This window comes from Macrobrachium nipponense, chromosome 28 (genome assembly GCF_015104395.2).
Source record: "Macrobrachium nipponense isolate FS-2020 chromosome 28, ASM1510439v2, whole genome shotgun sequence".
Taxonomy (NCBI): domain Eukaryota; kingdom Metazoa; phylum Arthropoda; class Malacostraca; order Decapoda; family Palaemonidae; genus Macrobrachium; species Macrobrachium nipponense.
Genome location: NC_087217.1, coordinates 47335976 through 47356452, shown reverse-complemented (window position 1 = coordinate 47356452; position 20477 = coordinate 47335976). Strand labels below are relative to the sequence as shown.

Below are 20477 nucleotides of genomic sequence, written 5' to 3'. Positions count from 1 at the left end.
TTTGCAATCTTTGACTGATGATTCGCGCAGATTACTGCATACGCCGATGCCTTTACAAACTGTTTCCATCAGTTCTAGCTGCCATAGTGATGCAATGATGATAAAATTACTATAATATTTATGTATATATGTTACAAATAGGGACGCTAAATTCACTCATTTCCACGATTTTGGGTAAGTCTTATCCCCAGTTTGGAGGGTAAACAGATACCAATTGGCAACAGTGCTTCTACTATGTTCGTTTCGTTCCCACTCGGACGAAGCAAGCAGCAGCAGCAGCGTTTCGAAGCAGCTCGCGAACCGTGTCGGTAGTAGACCGAGATAGTTCACGGAGTCGTTTCCGTAAGACATACCTTCAGAAACTAAATTTAAATGTTTTTTTTCGATAGATAAATCCGAACTCTTGAGATGCACGTGTTTTAAATTTTAACATTGGGAATTGATCTTTCTGCTTCAACACTTCTTTCTACCATAAAAACCTCGAAACAGATATATCATAAATAGTATTTAGAGTAAAAACCTTGAAATAGATATAGCATAGATAGTACTGAGAACCTTTTGGATGACTATTTAGAACTCATTCATGTTACCCCGGGATATCGCTGAGGACAAGAGCCTCTAACTGAAGAACAATTACATAGACAAAAATGATCAAACAAGATGAGAATATTCTTATGAATTCACAATAGTAACGTTTTCCATCGTGGGAGGCGACCTTAAGACCTGACATTCTCTTATAGGCCAACGTTCACTGAAGTCATTTTTTTTTTATTTGTTGGACCGAAAAACAAACAAAATATACGTTCTTTGAACTTACCTTAGTTCAGAGAGCAAATGTAGTTCGTTTCTGGGTTCAGAAAGCCCCAGAGGGACTCCAGTCAATGATGGCTTATATAAGAAAGAATAAAATTTGGACGGAAGTGAACAGAATTCAAGTCGGATTTTTTTTTTTATCATTCAATACGACCTTGTCCAATTTTTTTTTTATTCAATACGACCCCGTCCAATTTTTTTTCTTTTTTTTATCATTCAATACGACCTCGTCCAATTTTTTTCTGATTCAGTACGACCTTGTCCATTTTTTTTCTTTTTTTATCATTCAATACGACCTCGTCCAATTTTTTTTTTTTTTTTTTTTTTTTTTTATCCAATACGACCTCGTCCAAATGTTCTTGTCCAATTTTTTTATGATTTAATACGACCTCGTCCAAAAATTCGGTACTTAACCACTTGCAATAGATCTTAATAGTCTGGTGCGAACGGCTATGGTACTATTACGTGGTACTACATATCGTAATCAAGAGATGCCAACGCTCGTGCGCATACCCTGTTGTTTCGACTGAGGTACAGAGGCTCAATTGGTCACGTATCGGTGTAGAACCTTCTCTTCAGCAGAAAGTCAAAAGACCTTGTATACTTCTCTGGCTAACGTAAATACTAATATAATCTGCCGCGCGTTATACATGTAACAGGTGGTACTGTACTAACGTACTTCGTTTCGACAAGTAAAAATCTTATGTACGTAAAAGAATATACACTATGTTCTGACTTTTACCGTACTTCGTTTCGACACGTAAAAATCTTACGTACGAACAAGAATATACACTTTATAATTCTGACTTTTACGCTCTAACTCCAGCGTGTTGTAGTGCCTTTAGATATACCTGAAGTGAACCAAGGGAAAGACCACGTCTTAAAAAAAATGCAAAACTGTAAAGTATATGGAAGTTAGAATAGTAAATGGAAAAATGCAACATTTAATGCAATGCAACCTTAGCTAAATCATGTCTCTCGTCAGGAGACTTGCTGTGCGGTTGAAAACAGAATGAATTCATAAAGACCAAATCCACGAAGGAAAGAGAAACAGTAGAGTTCTGTAGGGCCTTTCGACTTATTGTCCTGTACTTAGTCGAAAGGCCTTGCAGTAGTACTTACTCCATCGCCTCTGTTTCCTTCGTGATTTTTCGTGATTCAGTTATGCATAAGGAGTCATCTGATGCCAGTCGTGCTTTTTATTTAACATTTTCAAATCTTTTTAGTCTATTCGGTGCGTCGACGGCTTCACACGTCCGTGAGTTTATTCCTATCATAAACGAGGGGAGGAAATGATGATTTTGACTTAGAGAAAAGACGCGGAAATTCCAACTTCTTTTGAGACCTTTATAATCGATGCTAAGTCTCTCTTGGCGATTTGAAAGCCCGATTCGTAATTTCTTGCGAGTTCTTTGTCGACTGTAACTTGATTTGGGATGTAAACCCCCCCCCACTCTGATTATGCTTACGGCATTGGAAACTATTTAGTATAATTCATAGTTTCTTTATTGCCATTTCTCCCTCGTTATGACATTTATACATACTCATATATATCCATGTATATCCAAATATGATTTATTAGAGTCTTTAGATTAAGCGTAGAATGAAAAAAAAAATCGTTCGTTACAAATCATTCTCGGCCATTTTTTTTAAAGCAGATATCGGAATTACTTATCAATTTCTTTATAACAGCGCTCATATAATGTTCTTCATGAAATGCAGTGATCGTTAAATACGAATAAGCGGCAGTAAACTGAACTTCAACACGAACTATTACTGAAATCCGCCATACAATGTAGGCTACCTTGAAAAGATTTATCTTCGTAACAGTATACAGGGTGTCCATAAAGTCCTAGAACCATTCTGGGCAATAAATACTTGTAATGGTACTGGGACTTTACGGACACCCTGTATATATCTTATGGATATCTTGTGAGTTGCTCCCTACAAACTGTTAACTTATTAGACGCAGTGTATTTGATCACAAAAGTGCAAAGGTCACATTTCATCACGTAACATTATATATATGTAATTATATATTTACATACATACATACATACATATATATATGTATATACATATATATATTATATATATATATAGATATATATATATATATATATATATATATATATATATATATACACAACATACACGTAATGTGATCTACGCTACACCTCTACTTAAATTGATGAATTCAAGTATTCAATTATTAATGTGATCAAAAACTGTTCATTTTCATCTGGTAGCTCTCAGTGTTCACGACGATTAGAACCAATTAGATAATAATGATAATAAAAACTGTAGGTATTCTCAATAATCATGAAGTGAGTTTTAATCAAATTTGCCAGCTGCCAAACCACGAAAATGAGGAGGCTGTAGTGAAGATTCTATTTGAGTGACTGATTCCCCTTTTATAAGACTCTGGCTGTGTCAGGCATCCTGTAAAAATAAAAAAAAATAAGGTAATAATCCTAATTATCCTGATTATTTTATGCATAAATGTAATATGCAGATAAATAAAATAACGGTGATATTATTTCCACAAGTAAATTCAGACTCATTAACTCTTGTTTTAACACCTATCGCCTTTTACCATTTCTGTGTAATGGACTCGTACTACACACGAATTTTTTTATCTAACGTCATCGGCATATTTCGTGAGATCGTCATCAGCACATGCATGGACATTCATCCCCTTTTCACAAAGATATATAATATTTTTATACTATTAAAGTTCAAGTCAGGGAATTTTTTATAAAGTATAAGTAATTGGCGCTATGCGTCTGCTTTCATATACTACTTTTGTGGCATTTTTAACATCCCCTTTCTACAAAGATACTTAATTTTTTAAGTAGCAGAGTTCAGAGAATATTATTTTTCAAATCAAAAGTTAATGTCAATGAAAATTTAAAATTAAATGCCTCTCCTCGTAGTAGCAGTAGTCACTGGCGCGCATGCGCCTAGTAGTCTCAAATGGTTGCCTAGTACTACTTATACACTGTGACGTGTTCAGCGAACACTTATGCTCAAACTTTGTTGTTCATCTTCACTGATTCCGTCCCTTCGGCAACATAATTTTACCGTCCTTCTCTCTCCTCTCCTTCCGCAGGGGATCGGGTCGCTCTTCTCCGCGCTAAAAGTCGTCCGACTACTACGACTTGGTCGCGTCGTCCGCAAACTAGATAGGTACCTGGAGTACGGTGCCGCCATGCTCATCCTCCTCCTCTGTTTCTATATGCTGGTCGCCCACTGGCTGGCTTGTATATGGTATAGTATAGGTAAGAGAGAGAGAGAGAGAATGCTGTCCTTGGAAATATTTGTCCATTTATTGTATAATTGAGAAATGGTGGAGAAATTTTAGTATAAGTCTAAGCTGCCCTTACGCCAGTACTGGTTCTTGCTCATGACAATATAGGTGAGAGAGAGAGAGAGAGAGAGAGAGAGAGAGAGAGAGAGAGAGAGAGAGAGAGAGAGAGAATGCTGCCCTTGGAAATATTTGTCATTATTGTCATGAGAAATGGTGGAGAAATTCTAGTTTAAGTCTAAGCTGCCCTTAGCCATATGTTCTTGCTCATGATAATATAGGTGAGAGAGAGAGAGAGAGAGAGAGAGAGAGAGAGAGAGAGAGAGAGAGAGAGAGAGAGAGAGAGAGAGAATGCTGTCCTTGGAAATATTTTTCTATTTAGTGTACAACTGAGAATTGGTTGAGAAGGGTATAGCATTGAGAGCGAGAGAAAAATTACGTTTGTTGGAGGTATTATTATCTTTTTAGTTAGAGAAAAATTACGTTTGTTGGAGGTATTATCTTTTTAGTTAGAGAAAAATTACGTTTCTTGGAGGTATTATATTTTTAGTTAGAGAAAAATTACGTTTGTTGGAGGTATTTTATTCCTTTTATTTTTAGGTTTAGAGAAAAAATTAAAAAGTTCTTAATTTTTTGTTGGAGTATTATTAGGCTTTTTTAGTTAGAGAAAAAATTAGTTTGTTGGAGGTATTATTCATTCTTGTAGTTCAGAGAAAATTACGTTTGTGGAGGTATTATACGTTTTAGTTAGAGAAAAATTACGTTTGTTGGAGGTATTATTATATTTTTAGTTAGAGAAAAATTACGTTTGTTGGAGGTATTATTATCTTTTTAGTTAGAGAAAAATTACGTTTGTTGGAGGTATATTTTTGAGTTAAAAAGATTACGTTTGTTGGAGGTATTTATATTTTAGTGAGAAAAATTAGTTTGTTGAGTATAATTATCTTTTTAGTGAGAGAGAAATTACGTTTGTTGGAGGTATAATTATCTTTTTAGTGAGAGAAAAATTACGTGTATAAGAGGTATAATTTTCTTTTTAGTGAGAGAAAGGGGGGTGGGGTGATATCTCCGTGTTGTAATTTTTATTATTACCTCAGAACAAGTTTTGAGGGAAAGAAACAGTAGTATATATTTAAAAAAAGAAAATTATAATGGAATATTCGTCTGAAAAATCATATCAGGGTAGAAATCTGCAGAAACACAGGGCTAAAACATCTTCGAACCCGTAGGGGGTTAGTGCCGTCAGTGCACCGCATTCGGTGCAATGTAGGTATTACTTAAGGTTCTTTTGTAGCGTCTCTTCGGCCTCTACTTTCATTCCTTTTACTAAGCGCCTCAGTGGCGTGGTCGGTATGGTGTTAGCGTGCCACCTCGGTGGCCGCGAGTTCGATTCTGTGAGAGTTGTGTATTTCTGGTAATAGAAGTTCGCTCTCGACGTGGTTCGGAAGTCACGTATAGAGCCGTTGGTTACGTTGCTGAATAACCGCTGGTTCCATGCAACGTAAAAACACCGTACAAACAAACATTCCTTTTACTTTACCTCCGTTCATATTCTCTTTCTTCAATCTTACTGTCCACCCTCTCCTAACAATTGTTTCATAGTGCAGCTGCTTTGAGGTTTTCCTCCTGTTACGCCTTTGTATAACCTTTTAACTGTCGATTTCCGTTTCGGCGCTGAGTGGCCTTTGTTGCCCCAGTGCTTGACATAATGCCAAAAATTTATATGAATCAAATCAAAACATCTTCGACCGCCCACCAGGTAAAAGCGACGCAGACAACGGCATCCAATACTCGTGGCTGTGGAAGCTGGCTAACGTCACCCAAACACCCTACACCTACAACTTCTCCACGGGCACCGACGGGACAGACACCTACGAACTCATCAACGGTCCCAGTAAGAAGACCATGTACGTAACGTCGCTCTACTTCACGATGACGTGCATGACGTCGGTCGGTTTCGGCAACGTGGCGGCCGAGACCGACAATGAGAAGATCTTCACGATATGCATGATGATCATTGCAGGTATGGTTGATCATTAGTCTAGAGCTTTCCAGTTTTATTTAGATCTCTTGGTTCTTGATTTGAATTGGGAATTTAATTACTTAATACACAATTTCATACATCTATAGACTATAATTAACGTACAACTCCGAATTGTTAGTAAAGGCAGTCCCCGGCTTACGGCGAGGACTCCGTTCTAGAGACCCGTCGTAAGCCAAAAATCGTTGTAAGCTGGAAAATCATAAAGAATCCTGAGAAAACCTTACTTTTAAGCTTTGTGTGTATCAAAAACTATGTCAACAGCATTTTTATTGCATTTTTCACCAAAAAACCCTTCTAAAATTGATATTTTGCATTTCTGGAGTAAAATTTCTTAGGTGAGATTGGCGGTCTAAGAGTCGTAACCCTGGAACAAGCGCATAAACCTGGAAATAATTTCTGATGAATGTACTTGAAAAGTGTCGTAACCTTGTTATGTCGTAAGCCGAGACCATCGTAAGCCGGGGGACTGCCTGTACTATAAGTAGATTCACATCACCTGTGCATCTGGTGTCGAGGCCAGTCCCTTATGACGCTCCTGATTAGCTGTTGATAAGCCAATCACAGGGCTGGAAGGTCTCAGTCTCTCTCGAGATTTCACATAGGAAGGATGTATGTTCCACCTCTCCTGAGGGATACTTTTTTTAAAAGTATCCTCAAGAGAGGTGGAGCTTACATCCTGCCTCTGTGAACTTTTGTGAGAGACTGAGAGTTTCCAGTCCTGTGATTGAATTATCAACAGCCAGTCAGGAGCATCGTAAGGGACTGGCCTAGACATCAGATGCACGGGTGATGTGAATCGACTATAGTGTTCTTGCCATTGAGCAATCAGGCAATAATATATCTCTGTCTCTCCCTCTCTCAGCCTTGCTCTACGCCACCATCTTCGGTCACGTGACAACCATCATCCAGCAGATGACGTCGGCGACGGCGAAGTACCACGAGATGCTGAACAACGTCAGGGAGTTCATGAAGCTGCACGAGGTTCCGAAGGCGCTCTCCGAGCGGGTCATGGACTACGTGGTCTCGACTTGGGCGATGACCAAAGGGATCGATACCAACAAGGTAGAAAACGAGGTACTTACCAACTCCAACGGCCGACGGACGGGTATTAACCAAGTGAAAAGCATGATGATGATGATGACGATGGTTCATTATTTCTTACGGTTTGTTTTATCATTTTGATGAGATAAATAAATAAAAAAAAATATGAAGCTGCAACATGAAACCGCCCTCTCACCAGTATCCACTGCCCCCTCCACCCCATCACCTTAGACACAGACATTGTACACAGAATTGGGTAATGTTGTATAACAGTATAAAAACAAGGATTTATATCAAAACCGAAGGTGAGACATAAGCACTAGCTTTGATCTTGCCTCCTGGAAGCTATGCAAAATGCCAAAAAAAGGTTGAAACCACATTTTGGAATGATTTTATTTTCTCTCATTAGCAAACCACCAACAGCTACGCTTGTTTTTAGCCTACCACCAGTATCATTGAAATGCTCATTTCTTTTGTTTTTGGGTTTTTTGACATACTCAAAAAAGCATGACTGCATAACTACCTATCTTTCTGAAGATATTTTAAAGGGCCGTTGACATCATAATAGCTTGCTTATCTATTTTTCACCGAATAGACACCACATTTGCAGATGTATATACAGTTCCTCACCTGCTTCAAGCGCAAGAAATGGTTACGGATTGCATGTTCATTGATCTCTTAAGAAAACATTTGTTGCATCTGTAGATTCTTGATTACGTATGTAATATTTTTTAGACTTATTTCTGTTGAGAGTTCAAATGGACACTGGTACTGAGAAAACCACAGGAAATGTAGGCCTAAAGAGATCCTACACAAGGACACTGCGGGACTGTAAAACCAATTGTAATTACGATATGCGCCAATAGATCTGTAAATATATAACTTTCAGGGGCTTTCCCCTGATTTTCGGTGCTCTTGCTCGCTGAAATAGTTGCCTCCATTTTTATATCACAGACTAAAAGTCATTTGTATGTATGGAGGCATTAGGTTTTGTCTTGCAAGACAACTAATCTTATACATATCTGCCACCAGTTGATTTATATTTTATCATATCTCAAAAAACACATCAGATATACCAACTTTGCATAATAATACCCTTTGGAAACAAAATGAAAATAGTTTTATAACAGGAGAAATAAGTTGAAGATTCTATTGGTACAAATGCTGTGTAAAAATTAAATTTGTATTGAGTGGAGAAGAACTAGCTCATGTCACTGGTCCTTTAATTCCATCTTTGATAATATATTCAGGAAAGATGTGTCACAGTTTTTACTCTTAATGCGTTCATGAACCATTTTCAGCCAGTTTGCCGTGACGATGAAGTATTTAAAGAGCCCACTCTATTTCATTCGAAATCTACATCATTTGTTTCCTGGAACTGCTCTGAAGTACCCAATGTGTCCGGGAGTTTTATTTGTAAACCCCCAGTGATGCTTGAAATCTTATCAAGAGGAACCGTGATTCTCATATTCCTTAACACTCCTTGTTAACATATTTCTTGATGCAGAGATCATTATCAGTTTATTAATTCCAGGTTTAGAGTCCAGACTCGTTCAGTAAAATCTGAATACCAGGAGAAAGCAATAATTTAAATTCATACTTTAATCTGTTGAATTATTCATGCTGCATATTTGTTTTTATGGCCGTCTGGATTAAATTCTTGCCAAGAATTTTTTTTAAAGTGCAGAGTCATTACTTTTCAAGTATATTTAAAGATACTAAATTGTTATCCACATTTTTAGACATTGTATTTGTATTTTTACTAATCTCAAACTCTTGGCAAGAGAAGAACAAGTTATAATACACAGTATAATTTTTTCTCTCTTTCTTATTAACTCTTAAATGTGGTTGTATGGTTCTTGAACGTATATCATAGAGAGCTAGATTGCTGACCATGACACCCACCTTCCCTTTGACCTATAGAAACCCGTTTATTTCACTTGCAGTGTTGTTGAAATGATTGATAAAAAATAATCATTTTTAACTGAACAATCACAAAATATACATACAGAACATATAAGTTATGTCAGGATATATACTGATATTTTGGCAATATTCTATATTAAATTTTTAGGACAAAAGGGCAAAAGGAAAAATAGAATAACTTTAAATAAATAAAACTTACTTTTCTAACGGTAGCATTAGAAGAGTTTGTATATATATATATATACTAGTTACTACATTTTGCATATTTTGGCTTGTTATTTATACTTCTTTTTTTTCTCCAGAAATGGGCGTGACTTGTTTTTGATTTGATATGGTTTTTACTGCATGCTTTTCACTTGTGGGCTCCCTCCCAAGAAATTCCACCAAAATACAAGAGAGAGAGAAAAAAATGCTAGTGGTGATCAGTTGGCCCTCACCCCTCACCAGCCCCCTGTGGGTAGGTTGGTGCCAGCGGGAGAATGCGACTTCCCTCTCCACCAACCTCCCTCTGCCTCTTTGCCTTGATTAAAAACTCCTCATGTTTGAAGGAATCGAGTGCCTTTTGCTCTTTTTTGCTGTGAACACTTTCATGCATCATTTTAAATTTCTTCCCAAATCTTCAGCGCATTTTAGAGGAAGGGGGCCACGCGCACTTGTGGAGGGAGCCCCGTCCGGCCAGCAGTTGGCTAAGAGACTCCCAAGCAGATCTGGCTGAAGAGTCTTCTTGAATCCTTCGCCTCTCTAACCACCACACCACCAATCCCCCCACCCCTCTCAAAAAAAAAAAAATATTTATATGTATAAAAATACATCGACCAGGTCGGACATGCAGGCAAGTCCCAACCCCCTTTTCCCTAGTGCCGCTCCGAGGTCAAGAAATGTCCCCTGACCCTACCAAGAGTGCCCCCCTAATCCACTCCCAAACTTCCTGACCGAGTACCTTTATAAATCCTGTGATTTATATGAGATTTTTTATGTATAGTGTGATGCCAAACATCTTGACAAAGCCTTTGTATATCCTAATTCATACACATCCTCAAATTAATTGAAGGTCGCATAATATTAGTATTGATACTTAATCAAGAAATAAATTTTCATTAAGTCTTGATGAACAGACCCGGCTAATTAGTGACAGTAACTGTAAGGAGTTTTTAGTTAAGTATGCACATTATTCTGCACAGTGTAATTTGAAAACTATGGATTACTATTATTTTCACATTTATTAAGACTTTTGCTACATTGTTGTACAATTTACTTCTAAGTCATATATATATTATATATAGATATATATATATATATATATATATATATATATTATTATATATATATATATTATATTATATGTGTGTGGTGTGTGTGTCTATATCTATATAATATATTTGTATATATATTATCTCTATATATCCCTATATATATATATATATATATGTGTGTGTGTGGTGTGTATATCTCGTATATATATATATCTATATATATATATATATAGTGTATATATATATATTATTTATATAATATATACATATCATATCTATATATCTCTATAGTTTTATAATATTAAATATATAGTGTTATTATATATTTATATAATTACTTATTATTATATATGTTGTGTGGTGTCGGTAATATACATATTATATATAGTATACATATAGTATTATTATTATTATATAGAATATTATATAATAAATAATATAAATATATATTTTATAATATAAAATAGATACACACAGTAATATCCTAAATTATTATATATATTATATAATTATTAACACACATAATATGTATATAATATCTATATATAATATATATATTACATATGGTCTATGTTTGTGTCATTGTGTGTGGTGTTGTTGGGTGTGGGTGGTATATTACATTAGTATATACTATAAGGGGGAGGGGGGGGGTATAGTTTAGTCTTATATATTATAATGACACCCACACACACCCACAACTACTCATAATATATTCTATATAATTATTTTACTTGTGTAGGTGAGGTGAGTGAAGTTCCACCACGGTAGGCGTAGTTCATACATACATAACATACATACAATACTACATACACATACATACATACATACATACATACATACATACATACATATATATAACTTACATTCTAGTTTTAACTAATGTATTTGTATTTTGTGTGACCTTAAAGACTTCCTAATTTCTCATTTTCTACCTCTCGAATGAATTGGTTTGAATCCTGTGGAATGAAAAAAACTTTTATTCTATACTTGCTCAAAATAAGTCTTGACTTAGATATCCAACCTTTCCATGCTCCTCAGAAATGCCAAGTTGTTATATTTGGCTAGAGACTAAATCGCTGCCTTTGAGACAAGTTTTATTTTTGCAGAAGATGCTTTCCTAATCAGGATATTGACTGCTGTGTTAAAGTTTGAGAGGATTTTTTTGATTCGTGAAAGGAGTCCTACCAGAACCCTGCCAACCTAAATGGATGAGTGGCAAGTTTACTTTGTTTTCTAGATGTACTAGATTACTTTTGGGACCAAAAACCAAGGAGTGTCATTGTTCTTTGGAATACGAGCAAAAAAAATCACTCTTGAAATTAAATAATTTGGTCATATTAGAATGGTTTAGCTAATTGTCCATGATAATGGAAAACAGAATCTTGCTTGGATGCTGGAGTGAAGCAAAGTTTTTATTTTTTTATATATTTGTCCTTAGTGGCAGTGGCCTAAGATATTTCGGTTCGGTAAGATATCCTATAAGGCTATATCATGGGATTCGTGTACATACATAGGTATTCATCAGTCCATCCTCAAAAACTTTATATCAAAAAGAAAGTCTATTCTTGAAGTGGTCTAGGCTGTTATTCCCGTATACTTTTCTGCTGTTGTTTTTTCTTTCTGTTACTGAGGAGAAATGGATACTGAGGTACCTTGCTTAGCACACTTTAATAACTGATGGATGAATCTGTTTTCTATTTATATGTCACTAGACAACCAGAACCTTTTTGGTCTGTGTTTATATACACTTCAGTAGATTTTTTATTTGATAAGTTAAAAAATGATAGTAGCACCCGCTGTCAGTTGCTAACCACTTCCTCTTTGTGAGCAGTTATCCAACAACTCTGTCTTCATGAAAGTACTCTAATTATATCTGGTACTTTAGGTTTGTTTCTTCTTCTCTCAACTTAATTTTTAACATTTGACTTTTGCCTTCAGGTTTAACTTTAGGCTTACAAGAATATTACCTTTTGAAGGAGTTTCTGTAAAAACACAACCACGTATCTGGTCATTTGAGTTGTTTTTTTCTCCAGTCCAATAACACCCAACTTTATACAAATTGAAGCTCTTCTAATATTCTGTAGTTGGTGCAGACCAGATTGTTATTTGTAAAGTAGGTTTCCCTTGAAAATTTCCAAAAAAAAATTTGTAAAACAGCTAATCAAGGGTTGAAATTCTTTATGGATTCTTGTTAAAGACATGAAATATAGTTAATGACCAAGAAGTGTTCTCATCTGTGTAGTATCTTGAGAATAATGCTTTGGTCGACAGTATATTTTCTGTTCACAAGGCATTAGGTGAGGATCATGTTCTTGTAGAGTTCTCTTGTGGTGTCTGCAGCTGGACTATGTATTGTTCTGTATCTATTTCTGTCATCTTGTTTTGGCTCAACGAAATGGTGCCAGAAGAGTAATAAGACTGATGGACTTCAACTTGAAAATTTAAAACAGGCACTTCTTTTTCCAGGGAATTATGCAAATTGTTGATTTTGTGCAATATATATATGTGCATACTTGGCTTGACTAAACTCAGTTGCACAGTGTTTGAAGGGAACTAAATTTAGACTTTAAGCATAAAAAAGCAGAATATCAAAATCAATTTAGGTTTACAGAAGGATTACAGATATAACAGCCATTTTGAAATACTGATTTTGACCATCATTCTCCCAAGAACTTCAGCCCATTTGGCATAAAGTAGAAAAAAGTAAAGTCTAGTCAAAATTACAAATCAGTCAAACAGTAATGCTGGCTTTTTTATTTTCATTGTTTTGATATTTTATTTTGCAAAGTCAAACCACGCTTTTATATACTGTATATTTTAATATGGAATGAAGTACGTACAGTGCAGTATTGATTATTGATAAAAACTATCAATAGAACCAAAGAAACCATTAGTTTTGACTAATAATTTTTTTGTATATAGTTTCATAGTTGTATGAATAATTATAAATTTTCTGATTTTTGTTATTGATCATTTGATGCTTTTCTCATCTTCTTTATGGTCCTTTTTTGGTTTTATTGAGAAGTCTTTTTTGTGTTATATGATCACACCGAGTAATGCAGGTATATTTTGATAGTGATTAGAGTTTGCTTTGATATTTTACACCTTAGAATGCCTTAAAATAATTACTGCATCTATTAAAGATTCACTTTGTACAGTAGAATCTTCACTCAGTTCTCTTAACTTTTTTGTGTCGTACGAGTAGTTGACCTTTGCATCCGTTTGATTTTCGTATCTTCAGTTCACTCTGAACAGTCATGTCTGTATTCTGTTGAGCAAAACCCGTCCACTTTATGTTTTCTGTTATCATCTTGAATCTCATTTTGGGTGGCCACCGTCATTCAGAAAACTAGGCTATACTTTTCTTGTAGCAGCAGGGCTTTCTGTCCTTTTTCTATTCCAGTATGATAATGTTTTAGTAACACTCTCCAGATATACTGTATTCTCATTTCTGTGTCCCGTTTTTTCATTCTTCATGTCAGAGTACATATCCAAAAGTTTCATTTTCATTGAGGTCAGGGACTATCAACTTAATAGATATGCCCTCCTCTATCTCTGTAACCTTACTCTTGCATTCAAATCACCCATCACACCCACCCTATCTTCTCCAAGCAAGACCAGGCGTAGATTCAGACCCCATTATCTTTAATGTTCACAGTGCATTTAATACATGTTCCTATTGCTGTCATTTCCCTGCCTTCCTTTTTTTTCCGTTGAGTAATTATCCTTCTGCTTTTATTTTTTTAACTTTCTCATATATAAGCAACACATGTTTGCCTGCCTTTATTTCTTGTCTACTGTTCAGGTAAGTCTCTCTCTCTCTCTCTCTCTCTCTCTCTCTCTCTCTCTCTCTCTCTCTCACCACACACACACACACACACACACACACACACACACACACACACACACACACACACACACCCCTCCTATCATTTTAATGGCTCTACATATTTCCTTTTTCTGTCTACGTTGAAAATATTTTATAGATTTCCCTCTTTATTCCAAAAAATGATGAAAGAGGAAATTTCTCCCATGATGCCCTTCATTTCTTTGGTGATTTTCAAGACTTGAATTTATTTCTTTAGGCTGTTGTTACAGAATTTAGCTTCAACTTTTCCTTTGAAGATGCTGTTTGCAAGCGAACACCGAGCAGGACAACGGTTAAAAATTCATGATTGGAACCACATCTGAGAATACCCTCTAATAATTTTGCTAGAGAAAATTCTAACTTTGAGCATCTTCAGTCTTTCATTTTCCAAGAATATCTTTGTAGAGCTGTACAGTAGTAACAGGCTTTCTCTAAAACTCATTTGTAGATGTGTAGTGATGAGCTTTCTGCAAAATCAGTTTTATTTCTTAAGGAACCTGCAATATGATACAGTACTTACCATAGGGTAATCATGTTATGATTTGTTATAATTGTATGCTAATTATGTATAGTACATCATATTTTGTGATGTGTTTCATGATGTACACATTCAAATTATTTGATATTGGTCATTGCATTCTTCGTCAAATTTCTGAAGTGTACGTGCCTGCATATAAGAATAGGTCTTGTAGCCAGAGATTCAGAAGTAATCGTCTACATGCAATCAATGTTAGAAATAATGCTCACCAAAACTATGTTGTTTGATTTTATTAATTTTTTCAATCTGGACAACCCATAGGTACTGAATTACTGCCCCAAAGACATGAAGGCAGATATATGTGTACATTTAAACCGAAAAGTCTTCAATGAACATCCTGCCTTCCGTTTGGCGTCTGATGGGTGTCTTCGGGCGCTGGCTATGCACTTCACAATGAGTCACTCGGCTCCAGGTAAGAGAGCCATTTTCATTTCTTCATATTTAGCCAGGAACGTGCTGTTCTTGTAATTCGAATTTTTATTGCATTTTCTTAGCTGGGAAAAATTACTGTGGTGTTTACACAATTTCAGTGCACGTTCCAACATTATTCAGTCATAATGAGATACCTGTTTTTCTTTGATCAATATGTCTCTAATGTGTTGAGATTTGTGCTTCAAGTTCATTATCTGGGAATGTGTTTTGCATAGTAAATATTCATAGATATTTGGATATTTTTTATCACCATTTCTGGTATTATTCAATCATAGTCACAGATTTTTTTTTTTATTTCACCAGCACACTACCTTTATTTTACAATTTTACCTGCAAAACAAATGCAGAATTGAAGAATTTTATAAGAGATATTTTAGTTTTAAATTAGACAACTTAAAATAATCACCAGGTATATACTATAGTTTAGTGACAATTCAATATCTGTAATGTCCACTGTGTAAGTGAAACCTGACTGCATGGAATTCTTACTGGTCCTTTCGTGGGTCAGTTTTTCCTGATTTGATTTTCCATCACTACCCTTTCAAACACAAACTCCTCTTCTACCCCATGTCTTGTTTTCTTCAGGTTTAGGCTAGGTAAGCACATTGAGTTCTTCAGCATGTTAGTTTTTGGCACATCTTAATTTTAAAACAAATATCTATTTTCTCTGCCTCTGGTTATAAAGTAAGTTCTAGAGTTTCATCATAATGACCAGCATTTTGTTACCAAAGTGTACAGTAATTGCTGACAAAGATGGCATAGGATGTGTTTTTCTGCGTAATCTTGAACCATATTATGGAACTGCCTCTCCCTACAAAACTTTTATGACTAAGATTGTAATGAGGTGTATAAAGCTTTGCAATAAATTTTATACTTTGTCAAATAGAATCTCCATTGAAATGTTTAAATTTTCAGTCGGATACAAAACATTTTCTTAATGCTTCTTAAAGCAACTTACAGTTTTTTCCATAATTGTTTTGAAGTTAAATTTATGATTTAGTTCTGAAATAAACATTAGTCATTTCCTAAACCAAGAAAGTGATACCATGGTGGCCGTGTAACATTACATATGTGAATTTCAGAATTCTGGGCAGTTAGGGTGTTTAATGTTCTTTATAAGTTATTTTCATTGTTTACAGGTTCTTGATTATACATACTAGTATATAGACAGCAGCTTATTTAATGACAACAGTTTTTGAAAATTATTTGGTCTAGTGGAATAACTTAAAGAGTTTTAATTGCTTTTATTAAAATTACCGTCCAAGAATCATAAGTAGGTCATGTTTTATACGAATAGTCTTGTGGTGTGGTATTTTTATACAGTAAAATTCATATTGTGTTTGATAGTTAGCATGAGATTTTTCCCGATATTGTATGACATTTTTCCATTTTTCCAAACGTTGTTTGACAAAATATTCTTTGAGGCGTCATTTAACATACGGCATTTTTTTCCAGGTGATTTGCTATTCCATACCGGAGAGTCATTGGACCAACTTTGTTTCATCGTCACTGGATCTCTGGAAGTGATTCAAGACGATGAAGTTGTAGCCATCCTTGGGAAAGGGGACGTCTTTGGTGACACCTTCTGGAAGGACCCAACGGTTGGCCAGAGTGCGGCTAATGTCCGTGCTCTCACGTACTGTGACTTACATGCTATCAAGAGAGAAAAGTTACTTGAAGTTCTTGATTTCTATCATGCCTTCGCCAATTCTTTTGCTCGGAATCTAGTACTCACTTACAATCTTAGGCATAGGGTGAGTTTCGTATCTTGAGTTCCTTGCTTCTTTATTTTACAGTTTGTTATAAATCTTGAACTCGATAGGAGGTAAGTTGCTGTGATCAATAAATTTATACTGAAAATTTATGTAATTTTTTTGTATATCTAGAAGACATTTGTGAATAGACTTTGTTGTGTAGATAGTGATATAGTGATGTGAAATACATACTCCTTAGAATGTGAATTAGACACTATCATATTTTTGAGGTTAGGCTTCTCTGTCTTTATCCCTTGCAATTAAAATGCATGTATGTGAGTATCTCACCTTTAAGATCCATGTTCTGACCTCTCTTATAACATTTTATTCAGTGTACCAGATTACCCATATGGCATTGTCTTTGGACAATAAACGAAATAACACGATCCTTACAAGAATTATTAAAACTTCATCAGGCTTTTAATTATTAAAATATTTTAATATAATTCTGAAGTACGTAAATTGGTCTTATAACCATGGTAATTGAATACATATAAGTGTATTGTAGCATCCTATAGGATGTGGCTTCCAGGATGTGTTGCCTCTTCCAATAACATAATTATGATTCAGGCTCACTTTCTCCTGCATTTGTTGTTATCCCTTATCTTAGCTTAATCTGAAGAACTGAGAGTCTGTTGATATGGTTTGTACCCCAAAAACAAAATTTTATGGGAATTTTTGCTGCGTCAAGCATTTGCACACGTGTAGAATCAAATAACATACATAGTGTTTAAATATGGAAGAATTGGGTTTTATGCATGAAATTTTAAGAAAGAATCAGACAGTTTTATCCAGTACTAATTTATCATTATTCCACAGCTTATCTTCAGGAAAGTGAGTGACGTCCGTCGGGAGAAAGAGTTGGCTGAGAGACGGAAACATGAACCCCAGCAAGAGTTGAGCCATGATCATCTCGTTAGAAAGATATTTTCCAGGTAATCCTAGAGAAGGAGAATATTTTTAGATTCACTCGTATGTGATTAGATTAGAATTGATGTGGTAGACTACAGGTGGTGTTTAGTGCTCATTAGTTGATGTCTCAAACTCACTTCGTTGATGTTAACTATAGTAAAAGAAAAAACCAGACACCCGTAATGGTAGGTGTTACACAAGACACAGCAAAAATAACATTACACCAGTATGTACATGTAGTCACAAATTCTTGTAAACGTTGGTTCACTAGAGGTAGAAGCCAGTACAGTAGACCGCTAAAAGCTGAAAGATGTGCAGTGTACTGAAAAATCTGTAGCTTTTATGGGTGTAAATTTGTGATTCATTCTTTTCCAAATTTGAAATCAAGATAGGATGGTGTTTTAATGTTAACTTGTGTTGATCTTCCCGGAAATATAGTTGCGTCCTTATTTCTGATTATAAGATAATTGTTGAGCAGTGAAGAGTAGCTGTGAGGAGGACCCAATGATGGAAAATTGTGGTGTTTATTTTTCCACAGATGCTAAATGTATAAATAAGTTGATGTGTGGAACAGAATTATTTGAGTATTGTGCGTTATGTTTCAAATTTTACCCAGGGGTTCTTTATAATGAGATAACTTAATTTGCTTGGTATATGGTTATATATGCATTCAGATGGAATTACGTGTTTTACCAGTCATACTGACGTTATCCAATTCAGTAAATTTATAGGCACCAAAAAGTTTTGTCAAATTGCATCAGTTATATATCCTGAATATAAAAAGAAAATTGCATTTCATTTAGATGACTTGAGAAAAACTTATTTTTTTGCTCAGTGAAATATTCATCAAGTGAGGAGGTTAGGGAATTAGGAAGCATTGCATTGTGGTAATCCCAAATCATTTAAAACTCAGAATCATTATTTGAATACTTTCTCGTCAATAGATGCTTACTGGCTTTGTAGTAAAATTTCAGTACAAATTAAATGCTCACATGGCATTTTCCGTCTGAAAGTTTCAAAATGTTTACATTTTGACATTTTCTGAATGGTAGGTTTTCAGATTTTCCCCCCTGCAATACATCTGCATGAGTAATTTATTTTTTCAATTCACATCCCAGCCATTTCCATGTGATGGGTTTTGCAGTTTTTGACTCGTGCCTTGGGTGGGGTTCCATTGGTGTTTCTGCCCACTTTTTCTAAAATACCTTTTGTTGTTTATCTTTTATCCCCCCATTAAGGTGATGTTGCACTGGTGCCAGTCATTGCTGGCACCTTTTAGCTTCTGGTCACCTAACTGCACACCAAGTAACCAGTACTTATGGCAAAATTGTAGTCACACATGTTTGTGCTTGTGTGACATCACTGCGACAAACATGCGTGATTTCACTTTTTGCATCTCTTCAAAAAATATTGGTGTTTGGTGAAAAGTCTGGCTGGAAGATGCTAAAAGATACCAGAAGGAGCACATGTGTGACAGTCCCTTTTACTGAGATGTTGTGTTTCTACCCTTGTGCAAAAGAAGACACGTTTTTATAGTCACTACTTGTGCAAAACATGCAAATGTTAAGCTTTCAAAGGAAATGAAGGTCCCCCTGATTATGTGTTACTTATATTTGAAAGCCTGTTTTCCTAAAAACTGTTAGTTACAAAATGGTCAGTAATTCGTGTAGTGCTTTAGATGTTAGATGTATTAAGAGGTATTGCTTGGTTAGAAGTCCTAGGAGTGCTTTAAAGACTGCTTTCTTAACATTTGCAATGTTCTTTTTTCTCTCTTGACATCATCAGTGGCGCCCGTAATGTGTAGGTATATTTAAGGTGGTAATTATTAACTATTGCAATGCTTATAGTCTCTCTGTAGTGTGTTGCTGGTATTCCTGCTGACTTCTGTTTGGTAACCGAGTCAGCACATTTTTCTAGATCATTTGCTTATTTGAGAAATTAGTTCATTCTTCATTATGGTGATTAGGTTTGGAAGAGGAGGCATAAGACTGCTTTAGCAGAAACTGAGAAACCATCATAAAGATATTGGAAAAAAAATCTATTTAGAATTATGGATACAAAGTGATTACAGATCTTTTTTGAAGTGGGGTTTTGGTGACTGTGTTTGTTTTATTGTATGTTATTCCAACAACCCTGATCACGTATCAATACTGTAAAGCAAACCCTGTATATTTCCATGCCATTTTAAAACCTACAAGTTACATTCGAGCTTTTTCTGTCATTTCATGTTACATACTCATGCTTTCACTTTCCATCTCTTATTCTGATAGTAGTGAAATATTGCCACTAATGATTTATCAGCCATTGATCATCCAGATAGTAGTAAACTTTTGCCATATTTGATTTTATCACCACTTCTCATTCTAATATTAGTACTAATTCCATGTGTCATCAAGGATCAGTGTAGGAGGTGTCCTCAATAGGGATTTAGCAATAAGAATTCACTGAAAGGAAAAGCTAAAATTTTCTTGTAATTTAATCTAAATAATATACTAACATGATAACAGTCCATTAAATATTTTATGAATAAATGGTTCATTAGGCTCATGGGCTGGAACTCTAAATTATTATTTGCAGTATACCAGACTT

At 35.3% G+C, this 20477-nt stretch overlaps 1 protein-coding gene across 16 annotated transcripts in view; it reads left to right on the top strand.

Annotated features, from left to right (window-relative positions):
* The window catches only part of LOC135201728 (potassium voltage-gated channel protein eag-like), a 447586-nt gene that overhangs the window by 402660 nt on the left and 24449 nt on the right, over window positions 1-20477 (top strand). For 13 of the 16 annotated variants that reach the window (XM_064230923.1, XM_064230930.1, XM_064230920.1 and 10 more), the window contains 6 exons: window positions 3926-4094; window positions 5880-6143; window positions 7027-7238; window positions 15052-15202; window positions 16678-16976; window positions 17796-17911. In XM_064230923.1, coding sequence (XP_064086993.1) covers window positions 3926-4094; window positions 5880-6143; window positions 7027-7238; window positions 15052-15202; window positions 16678-16976; window positions 17796-17911 — 1211 coding nt within the window. The remainder of the gene's footprint in view (window positions 1-3925; window positions 4095-5879; window positions 6144-7026; window positions 7239-15051; window positions 15203-16677; window positions 16977-17795; window positions 17912-20477) is intronic. The other 3 variants (XM_064230927.1, XM_064230921.1, XM_064230916.1) reach the window with 1 other exon arrangement.